An 11,928-nucleotide genomic window follows, 5' to 3' on the forward strand; every position below is an offset into this window, starting at 1 on the left:
GAGTTAACCGCTCGGCTGCCCATCATGTCATCCCATCCTTTCCATCCATCCTTTTCACCCAGCCAACAACGGCACATCATTACTGAGATGAGATGATGAGTGCACCCCGTTTCAAGCCCGGTCGTCTCATCTCATCTCCAATTCCCCAAAAGTCGCATAGACATCCGCCAAGCCGTGTGTGCCATCCCATACAGTACATGAGCGGCGGCACATGTTACTTTAGCAGATTTGCATAATACTCCATGCGCCGGGCCCCCCCTCCCCTTCCCCTGGGGAACCAGTCCAAGCAGCAGCAACAACAGCAGCCCGCCAAGCTTACTAGACAGTGCGTGGTCTCAAACTATATCCGGCATAGCAAGTGTTATTAAAAGGTCGACTTTTTGCCAGTTGGCCAAATCCCTCCCCACTGCAACTCGATTCATGTGGTTTCGGGGAATCCGGATGATGGATCGCGGGTTCCAGAAGTCCTCTCCCTCCTCTCACCCCCCACAAAGGGCGCTCCGCTCTTCTAAAAAACCGACGGGGTCGGTCGGGTCGGTGGAATCGGACGAAAAGAAGGGGTTCAAAAGGTCGGTCTGGACGCACAGTACCGCCTTGGCTGGCACATACTGAGTCGTCGTTGGCAAGTACCCGCTTCGAGAAGTCTGGATGGAAGAAGACGGCTGTGGCACCTGGGAAACGCAAGATCCGATCAGGTTTGGGATCCCCTCGCCGCGACTTTTGGGTTTTTAGGGGGTTGGTGGGTGATATCTCCCGTGCAATACGGAGTAAGGGTCCATCCATCCATCTCCCCCACCGTGCTTCTTCTCCTGGCCCAGCCAGTCACTACATAGCCATGTACAAGCCAGTTATGCAGGTGCCCAATAAATGTCAGCTGTTGCATCCCGTCTTTCGCATCGACCGCGTCATTCATTGCATCGCAGTGCAGTTGATCCCCTATCTTAGTAAGGCATGGAGACCATCTCGCTTGTGCAGTGAGCGCGTCTCTCCTTGGTCCGACTTCCACTCTCGTGTCACCTCGGCAATGTGCGGTGTGGCAGCGCGTAGCAAGCAACAGTCTCCAAGTCTCCAGCATTAACACGTATGTAGAGGAAGGGGGACGCGTGGTCCAAGGAGCTGTCAAGATGTACCAAACCACTGCTCTGCATGCCAAGTAGTACGGCTTGCTACGGGGAAACCTGCATGACAATCCTACAGGTACGGCGCCGTCTTGGGATCGGCGCCCATGTTGCTTTACGGCATGGTCAGTGGTGTACACGGTGCAACGAGAGACATCATGATGCGTCCAAATACGACAGGTCGGCATTTCGCACGAGCCCTTCGTGATTTCCATTATAGCTTCTTGGGATATCCTCAATGCCTTGTAAATCATGACTAAGCTGCGGGCGGTCAATAGACACACCACCATAACATGTCGAATCATAACAGTTGTGGCGATCCATCCAGAACCCAATACCGCTGCCGAAAACCCTAGGCGCAGAGAAAGAAAAAAAACATTGTCGCTGAGAAAATGCTGTCTCAACAGCCCACATCGCCCCTTGATGTCCTTGCGATGGTGGCACAGGACCACCTTCCTCCCTGAAATGACAAATTCCCAAGATCGAGTCTATCGGCCAAAGAAAAACTCAAGGAGAAACCCCTCGTAGGCAACTGAGTGGCGAATGGCAAGCCTATGTGCAGTACAACAACCCTGCCACAAGAAGTGTGAACTTCCATACAGATCTATGAATCCCAACTCTTACGCCATGCAGAAGAAGCGAAACACTCGCCTTCAAAGCATGGTGAGTCGCAATAGCGTTGGCACAGCCATAACCATGTAGAATAGAGAAGAGAAGTAGAAGAGAAAAGGAAAAAAAAAAAAGAAAACAAGTCATCCGAAATCAGAAACAGAACAGACTCCGCCGCGATGAAAGACGGTCGGTATCTTTGAAGGAAAAACAGTAACATCAGTCCAACTCCACACAGCCTAATAAACACCTAAGCTGTCCATCCTAGGTCGTTCTTCTCATCACTCGTTCCTCATATACATGCCAGCAGAAAATGTGCGAAATGCGATCGTAAATAGCGAAATGGGAATAAAAATGCGCGAAATGGCGAATAGAGCGTTGCGCTTTTCCGGTCTTTTGTGCTCCAGTCCAGGTATCTAGACCCTCAGTTTTCGAGACGTGAAAGCAGAAGGTCCATGATGTCGCAGCGCATTAGGATATAGTGCAATGTTGACAAACTGTGGCGTAATAGTCGCCGGATATCGTACCAATCATAAACAAAGTGCGGAGTCGTCTTCAAAACCATCGTTTCCCACCAGTGGAAGCGCACCAGGGGCAAGCCGGTGTCTTCAGCAAATTGCGTCTCTTAATAATCATACTCGGAGGTAGGGTATTGGGGATACGGAGGAGCGTAGTGCGCAGGGGAACCATAATGCGAAGCAAAGGGCGGGGCATATCCATCATGGCCATATCCGTCATGGCCGCCGTAAAGGGAGCGCGAGAAAGATCCTGACTGTGAGCTCGCGCGGTTCCGCGTAGCAAGCTTGTTGGTCCTGCTCTTACGGTCCTCGTCATAGGCTCTGCCTTTGCGATCCTCATCGTAAGCCCGACTTTTACGATCGTCCTCGATGGCTCGATGACTGTCTTCGATGGCTTTGGTCTTGCGATCGTCCTCGATGGCTCTAGTCTTGCGATCGTCCTCATAGACTGTGCCCCGGTCGCTACCACCGTTGTTGCGGCCGATGTTGATTTCACCACCCCTTTTGCAGCTGATCTTCGTGTTGCCGACCTCAACGATCGCGCCGTCTGGAACCTTAATGGTAATGTCGTCATCCCCGCTGCTCGACCTTGTAGTCCTGGTGGTGGCCGACTGCTTGTAGCTGCTTTCGTCACGGCTTTGGGTGCTTCGGCTCGACCGGCTGGTGCCGGCGTTCTTCACCCGGCGAAGGGCATCGGCTGTTAGAGGTGCTGGTGACGCGTGGGCGACTTCATTCTGGTAAGCAGAGGCTTGCTTCATCTTGTCTTCAATGGAGTTGTAGGACGAATGTCGCCGGTTGTGTCCAGGTTGCTCCAGAGCGAAGACACTATCTTCGTAATCCTCCGAGTCGATGCTGGTTCTTCTCGGCCTGCTAGGAACCACAGCAGTTCCGTACTCATAGGAATCCTGGCGACCTGGGGCTGCATGGTAAAAGCCATCCTCGCCCTCTCCGTCGGTCGTCACGTCATCTTCCGCAAAGTGAGCCGACTTCCTCGGTGGTGGTGGTCTGAATACCACTCGCTCAGGTTTGGTAGTCTGAGGTCGCGCCGGTGGAGGCATCCGAGACCGGTCATCTTTCTCTTTCTTGGGCCGTCTCGCTAACGAGCCATGCCGCTGGGGTTGTGCGGCTACCTCCATTACCTGAGATTGATCGTAATCCTCGTAGGCTGATGGAGGACCACCACGGAAACCTAGAGATGACCTCGGCCTAGGCTCTCCTTGTCGCGAGAACCTCGCAGCAAGCGTGTCTGCTGGTCTGGCATTGTTACTGAAGTAATCAACTGGCGGCCCGCTGAGGGGAGAGTTCGCCATCATCTGAGGAGGGCCCATGGGCGGCATGCCTGGGGGGCCCCCGCCCCAAGCCGGTGGCGGGAATGAAGTGCCCATAGCGGGAGAACCACCGTAATATGCGGAATGGGATAGTGGCGGACGAGTAGTGCCGTAGTAGCTCACTGGCCTCGTCGCAGCGCGCGGCCGGCTCTGCGAGGGTATGATGGTCTGCGAGGGAATACCGTAGTATGAAGCCTCATCAGACGGCCCTCTTGGGGGAGCTCCAGGAGCTGTCTTTGCCGTGCGTGTCGAAGGGCGCCTGGGGCGAGGCTCTTCCTTCAGCACTACAGTCTTTCCCTTGCTGCCGCCCATTGAAGAGCGCTTCTTCTCCGTCTTGGAGTCTCTCCTTGACGGCCTCGAGGGCGGCGAGGGTAGATCTGACTCAAGGTCGTATTCTGGAGGAGACATAGAAGGGTCTCTCCTCCGCGAGGACTTCTTCTTTGAAGTATTCATCTGTTGTCTCAGGGGGCTGCCAGGAGGCGACAAGGCGTTGGATCTGGCGTAGTGGCCGGATCCCTCAATGATGCGGCCGTCGTCGTCTACATCTTCGACCATGGCCACGGTCGGCCTCGGGTTTCTCGACATGTTGAAGAAAGTGCACTAAGACGGGTTGCGAAGCATCCAATTCGTTTGAAAGTTGGGTCGGTGGGAGCAAGTGGGCTGTGGAGCGTGCTGATAAGCCCTCGAGGGCTCCGGTATCGACAAGCTGTCTAATCTGTGCTCAAAGGTCGTTGCAGTGCGACTTGCCCAGACTTTTAAAAATGGAAAGCTGACACATGCACGGTGTCGCTCTCTTCGAGAGAATGTAAACGTAAGATTTTGGTGGTGTTCCCAAGAAAAAAGTTGGGCGGAAGTAAATGTGTGCGAGAGTGAAATGTTGGTGGTGTAGGGATAAAAAAGCGTCGGCAGCGGCTTGTGAGAATTTATTATATTCTGGGGGTGGGAAAGAAACGAGATGCAAGAGCGGGTGGGTTGCCCAGGTAGCTACTGCTGCTTTTGGGCGGGCAGCGGCAGGGTTATTTTCTGTCGGGGGGGCCTGGGGGGGCCTTGGATCAAATTGGTTGACTGATGGATGGATGGGATGGTCTGATAGGACGATCGATGCGTGTGAGCGGAGGTGTGTTGTGTGTGTGTATTATGCTGCCTGCCACCCTCGACGTATCATTCCTCTCTTTCCTCTTGGACCGGCGGACGAGAAGACCTGGCTTCTTCGATTGGCAACAAGAAGAGAAGGAAGAAGAGGAAGGAGAGGAGGCAGCGAGTGAGTGATAAGGCCCAGAACGTAGAAAGTAAAAAGAGGATCAATGCAAGTAATGTTGAGGCAGACCACTACTATTGTTGTAAATAGCAGTGCGAGCGTTGGTATTTCTCGAGGTCGAAGCCCATCAATGCGATCAATGTAAGGTAGCGGGCGGGCGGGCGGAGTAGTGGCCCTACTACTACCACCTAGCAGTAGTAGATTTCGACAGGGTACAAGACAGTACGAACAAGGAGGCCACAATTGCCGCCTTACTGGTTATATAGGGTCGTACCCATAAGGTCGTGACAGTCGAGAAGTCAGAAAGGCGGTTTGCTGATTATCGACAAATCCAGGACAGGGCATCCCAGAAACGAAGGGTAATGCTGTTTCTGATCGGCCTTTTCGGGGGCGTTTCCACGGATGTGGTGTGTGTCAAAGGCTCACGTCTCCAGTTGTCGTGGAATTTCGCTGGGCTTAGGCTGGCCCGGCCTTGGCGAATGGTGTCGCAATGCTGCTGGTGCTGCCGCCTGCTGGTGCTTGCTGGGCTGCTGGGCAGTGGCTGTTGCGTGCTGGTGCTGGTACCTCCTGGCCGAACTCTGGGCTGGAACTGGGCTAGAAGGACGATGGAGTACAACGGACGGCTGGGACTCTTAATAAGAGGGGACCGAGAGAGGGGGAGAAGGGCAAAGAGCTTATTTGGCGCTCGACTAGCAGACTAGCCTTGGCGGAACGGTACCCAAGAGTGGAGTTCCCAGCAGCTGGGTATTATTGTCTCGTCTTTCCTTTCCTTGGGCCAACAAGAAGAGTTTTTTGCCGTATGTGTCTTGTGTGTCTGTGACTCTCTCTCTGTCTGGGTGTGTGTGCTGTGTGGTGTCGCTTAACAAGTCCAGCATGGAAGAGCTGGAGGATTCCCTCCTGGGCTATGAGGCACTTTGTTGCACGCCGACGAGAGGATGACTGACTGCGAGCCAGACTCGGCCAGTAACGAGCCAACCCGTGTCGCCTGAACTTGAGATATGCGAACAGCTGTCGCTCCAATGGCTTGACTGTCCTTTTTGGCCCTGGGTTCTCTGGGGAACGGAACGGGATTGGGATTCCAAACACCCAAGCTTCTAAGGCTTCTAAGGGCGCAACGGTAAGACTTCAAGGTCAAGGGCCCCGGTACGTACCGAAACATCCCATCAGGCACGCACTGTATTTGGTAGGTATTGCGTGCTGAGCTGCAACTCGTGGCTGTTCGTCCTCTGCCGTCAGGCACGCTGTAAGTGCTCCTGGCTAGTGTGAGATAAGTGGGTGAAGATGGAGATGCCGTATTGTGGGCAAAGAGCGCACGCAGACTTGGAGCTTGCTTGGGAGGCAGACGACTAGAGAGGTCCAGAAAACCCACGCATTCGACTGCCTACTACTACTACTACCTTACTACCAAAGACAAGAGCGCCGCCCGGCAATAGGCGTGTGTGGCAAAGGATCTCTCTTCTGGCCTCTCTGGTAGGGACCGCGGTTTTCGTGCCCGACTACTGTATGTGTCGCTTGGGTACCAATCCGGCACTTGTGTGTCTGCCAGTCGCTGCCAATCATTCAAGCAAGCAGAGTCTTACGTCTTACGATGGACGAGCTTGACTGGTACCACCGACCTGCCAATTCTTCCAGGGAGCACCGCACCAAGGAAAATTCTTCCGTTGCGGATAACCTCTTTCCAGACTTGACTCACTCACTGAGAGAAGGAAACTAACCAGCCGGGCACGCACTCCTCGGGTCCAACTCGAGGGGCGCTCCGGGAAAATTGCGATGACGATGCCGGATCGCAGGGTGTGCAGACAAGGCGACCGCTATCGATGCTCGTCGAGCGAACAGCAGACAGGCACAGCCAATGCCAGCACACCCTTACCCCAGATGGTCAAGTGGATTGGGTCTTCGTTCCCATGCCTGCAGAGCTCTTGCATTAAACCGAAGCCACGAGCTCCCATCATTGGGCCGCATTCCGTAAGAACATTCTGGTTCGACCGTCGTGTTAGGAACTTGTGTACTTAAGCAGAGTGCCATCGTCGCCCAAAGTAAGCAATTCGTCATCGCGACGGATTCTGTCATTGTATAGCCGATCACTGTGGAGACGGGATCGCTGTCACTGCAGTATAGTCGAAACACCAGCCTCCCAAACTACACAATACCGGATAGTAGCACAGGCCAGCCCGTATGGGCGCGCAGTTTCTGGTCATGTACAAGCTTGCATCGGGTCCAGTATAGCACCTACAGATGTGATGTGTCAATTGCTGCGTGCTGCGCATAGGCAATTTTGCCCTTCAGTTGCAGATGAAGACGACGATTGCCGGGGCTGGACTATACTTTGAGATCTCATCGAAAATATAGTGATTATATGATCGATGCCAATCTCGTCGGTAACGCTGCGCCCTGCGGGCTACCCTCAAGCGTATTAGGCACTGTAAAGCAATTGAGCCAAGACTTCACTCTGGTGAGGCGTTGTGAGGTTGCCAACGGCTGCATACTAATATAACCTTAAAGCGCAGCACTCATTTTGGCAATTTGCTATGGAAATGTCTGGCTTGGGTTTTGCACTGACCCGGAGCAGTTCATCCTCCTCCTGAGCTGCACGCCATATACCCAGCAGATGGAGCTGGCTCTAGCAATCAGGTGACCCATAGAAGCAGTTCGGTATCGGTGCTTTTTTAGAAAACGTCGAGTCTAGAGCCTATCGCCTATATAACAGCCGAGTATACATGCAGACATGGAGTAGTTCGCTATAGTCGAGCGCGGCGTTTGAAATGAGAGTCCTCTCGACCTTCTGTGGACCGTTTTGGGAACCATAATATTCACGATAGTAGACCCCACTATCGAAGACCAGCCACATCTAGTACGTACATGGGGAAGTACCTCCTGGAGAATGCAGGGCATTGACGCAGGCGCAAGGGCCTGACCTGAATTGGAAAGAATGATCATTGTCTTTTTCCCGCTCATCTACCTGCAAGCTGGGCACTGGTTGTAGCAGCACCAGCATGCCGATGGATGCCAAGCGGCTTGTTCGCGATGACTATTGAAAATGTACAGAAAGCAATCATGTGAACGAGGTCTTACACAGCTTCCGTGTTTCTGCGGCGAATGAGATGTTTCGTTGGCTGTAGGGCTTGGCTGTTGGACCCAGTAGAAATCTCGATAACGGTGCCGTTCTCCTCTGGCGGGGCTGCCCGGGCCAGAACATCACTGGCAAGACGAGCATAGGTATTGTACCTGTACCGTGTTCTCCCGCAGAATGCAGACCTGGTAGCACGCTGGGATGGCCTGGCCTGGAAAAGAGCGGTGTGAAGCCACAATGGGTTGAAGGAAGCAATATCCTACCGACTACCTACCGCCACTACTCTAATATCGTCAGCTCCGAGTGCCTCCCACCCCACTTATAATGGAAGAGTCGGTATTGTGCTCATGCGCTTGTTGGAAACGTAGGTAGATACGACTTCTGGCAAGAGTGCCATGCTCGTCGTGAACAGTAGCCCACGAGGCTAAACAGTCGTTCACGGTCAATTCGAATTCTTGGGGGAAGTACCATCCCCTATCGCATGCCCGAGGCATGGTGCTTTCTTGGCCCTCTCGGAGCCGACCCGTAGCCCAATTAACACAATGCCGGCAGCCAGTATCGGGACGCTACGGTGAAAGCGGGACCGGATACTTATTTCGACATTGCGGAAAGACCTCGCATGTAGCTTGGTAGCTGTGCCTGTCGCCAATCGAGGGGGAAGCAGCTAGGGGTAGTCATATGAGGTCAGCGTGCATCCGGAACTATTGCCATACCTCATATGCGAACGGGAAAATGAAGGCTCGATTCGCTCCATTTCAAGAATATGAGATGAAGGGGATGTCGTGCAGAATCAAGGCAGCTGGGTGGACAACTTTCTCTCTTGGCTCACACCTCGCAGCAAGAACGTGCATATCAAAAGCGTCCATTCGTCTGCGGCGATTAGGGGACATGGCCCGGAGAGGGTCATGTAAGTAAGTTCACCGCTGCTTCCGTGCTCGAGTATCGCAGATGAGATCTCGCCAACCTGGGTAGGATCAGCACTGCCGGGGCAAGACCTTGATACTTCCCGACGGCTATTGGTATTGCATGTACTGCTAATTGGTTAAATGGTCAGTGTACCATCACACACCAGCATCGGCGTTCGTGGTAGCAAGTTCGGCCAGTTTTCGACAAGGCTTACTTGAAGAGGGAAACCGAAATAAGAATCCGATCTGTGAAGCCTTTCAGGATCGAGTGCATAGTTGAACGCAATGCGGAACGGTATGAGACATGCTTCTGGCCCAGGCATTGAAATCTTGACACCGCTGCATCAAGTCAACAAACTTCATCGTTGTTGTCAGAGAAGTTGCGAAAGGGCGCTCATTGGGGAGGGAGGGGGAGGACCGCGCTGCGTCCGTATCTCGAGACACACGTCGCAGGTCTCTGCGACCTTCTGCAACATGACAACCTCTTGATAGGTCTAAGAGCCAGTAAGTATGCCATCTTCGAGCCTGTTTGTTCATTCAGCAGCCGGGTTCTGGACTCGCCAGTCGGATGACCTACCTCGGCATAATATCTGGGATAGGATGGCCAGTGCTCACAGAAAGACGATTTCGACTTCCTGCGATGCCCATACTCCTATCTCAAGGGGCCCATCTGTAAGGGGTCAGATGAGACATTGCTAAATCCATACCTATACTGACATAGGATCCGATCTCTGGTATCTGGAGTAGCAATGAAATGAAGCATGATCGCACAGCCAGACGTCATGGTAGATATAGCCTGGTATCGTGAAAGATAGATGGGTCAGCTGAGTAGAATCGACCCGATGCCGGGGACGATTCTCGACCGGACCATCATGTCAAGTCTCGTGCCTGAGATCGACCATAGCGTCACGTGGGAGAGGTTCAGCCTTCGTTGAACCAGCAACCCGCGCCTATGCCAACGTGCGAAAGATGCTTCCCCATCCCTTGTCCCTTGCCAATATGACGTACGGGCTGGGCGAAGCTCCGGACCGGTCGAGGATTTCCACGATGAGGCGCGAACCAACACATTCCGCGTGGCTCGGTGGCCGCCACGAAATAGGAACTGACAGGTTCTGGCCTTCGAGGCTGGCGCAGTAAGGTTCAGTCCTATATCGCTAGCCAGTGTCCCTGGTTCCCTTTTCGGGCGCCCAGCTGAGTGTTCAGCACATATACGTACTGATAGGTCCAATGTCGCTCAACGCTATTGGTATCATCGCGTCTGGGCAATTCTCCTCCCGCACGATCTCGAGGGGTCTTGGGTGCTGGGCTCGGCGACCAAACCCAGAAAGCAGGAGTCTGCCTATGATCAACCCATCAACAACCACGGTATGTGAGATCGCACGCCCTCGAATCTGATAGCATGGCCATGGTTGAGTACAATGGCTTGATCAGGGTGTCTTACACGATCCCTTTTCATACCTGAGTATGCAGGACTTCAAGTGACGTCGCATACAAACAAGCCTGCCGAAAACTCAATGCCGATGCAGGGCTGCAGAGAATCTCAGTCGCGCCAGCAAAGAGCTACTAGCCCGCGACTTTATTGGAGTTATCTCGATGACTGCGGGAACTAGAGTTTTTGTAGCCTTCACCGCGGTATGCGGTGGCTATTTGGCGCCCCCTTACTCCGACCCATGCGGGCCGAGTGGATCAAGGCTGGATCAAGACTGGATGAGCTGGGTGATTCTCAATTCTCAATATAGCTGCAGTCCGTCTCTTTGACACGGACCTGACAGCGCTTACTGAAACCCATGATTCTGATGGATCGATCGCCTTCAGATCTTCAGATCTCTGGAGCTTGATGAGTGGCCCAGTGTTCCACTTTGTCGGAGCTCGCGACGGCTGCAACGCTGACCGTCTTGTCAAATCGACTGCAGCACCCACTCGCTGTTCAGCCCAAGCAGCCTCGAAGTGAAGCGAGCAGCGGAAACGCTCCGATGCAGCTTGTCAATGGGAAAGAAGAAGAAAAATCCCCCCACCGAATTCTTCAGAGGACGTGGTATGGAAACGGGACGAAGGCTGCCCAAGCTCCGCTCTGTTACCAAACTATCAAAAAGACTGCGGGTGCCAGTGCTCTGCTTCTCCGCAACTGGAAGGCGCTTGTTCCAACTCTACAGCGGCCCTGAACCAAGTTTAAGACCAGCTAGCGACTGCCCAAGAACGCTAACCTGCCACCCAAATTGACTCCATCCCGAGTCTCGCAGGCAGATTCAGACGAAGGAAGCGCTGGGGGGAGGAAGCGCTCAGCCTCACCGTTGTTTCCTGACTGATTTTTTTTTTCTTCACTTCTTCCCCCGCCTCTCTTTGTTTTCCCTCGTGTTCGTCCCAAAGAGAAACGGTGAAGTAGGGCCGGTGATAGTGTCTTGTTTGCATTGATGTTGATATTGTTTTCCCGGTGCCCAATCCGGCATTCTCTTATTGGCCCTGAGGCCCTTGTTTGTGTGATGATAGGTTGGGTTACATTGCGGTGAACTCAGTATTCAGTTTGATAGCAGGCGGGAAGGTGAGGAATGCAAGTTTGTGGTGGTCTTTTGTCATCTGATACACACCTCGCGATAAGATGCTAGTGCCCATCATTCGCTACCTATTTTTGTTTGATGTGATATGCATGTGCTTAAAGCTAATCGGCTGTTGCTGTCGATCATCTCAAGGGTTCATTGGGGGGCAGCACTGGCGGGGGCCATGGTCGAACTAGGCTCCATATAGATGCAGCCCCTCCTTCCGGCAGCTGCAGCTCGACGAAAGCGGCCATTTCGGCTCCTGCGAGTCAAGTCATCATCCGCTCATGTTCGACCAACGACACTCCAGTCTCCGTCCTCAATGCGATATGTGACTGGGAAGGGACCACTCACTACAACTTTGACGGCTGATGACAAAACACAGAAAAACAGTTGATACGAATTTCTCGGGGTATGAGCAACAAGCCCAGCTTACCACAACCATCACGTATTCGGCTAGGCAGCTGATGCAAAGTACCGCCGCCTTCGTGACCGCCGGGGCTAATGAATTCCCTGATTAAATGGTTCAATAAAATCGAATATACACAAACCAATTTGCTGAATGATTGACTGGTCCCAAGGTACGGC

The 11,928-nt window shown here is 53.3% G+C and overlaps 1 protein-coding gene across 1 annotated transcript; it reads right to left on the bottom strand.

Moving 5' to 3' along the window:
* Window positions 1-2,352: 2,352 nt before the first annotated feature.
* Window positions 2,353-4,158, bottom strand: PG985_000640 (uncharacterized protein; the record flags this gene model as incomplete). Its single annotated transcript, XM_066820409.1, has 1 exon — window positions 2,353-4,158. The coding sequence occupies one exon, from the start codon at window positions 4,156-4,158 to the stop codon at window positions 2,353-2,355; it is 1,806 nt and encodes a 601-aa protein (XP_066691288.1).
* Window positions 4,159-11,928: the final 7,770 nt, after the last annotated feature.

Source organism: Apiospora marii (genome assembly GCF_038362585.1).
Source record: "Apiospora marii strain CBS 49790 chromosome Unknown utg000001l_segment0_segment0, whole genome shotgun sequence".
Taxonomy (NCBI): domain Eukaryota; kingdom Fungi; phylum Ascomycota; class Sordariomycetes; order Amphisphaeriales; family Apiosporaceae; genus Apiospora; species Apiospora marii.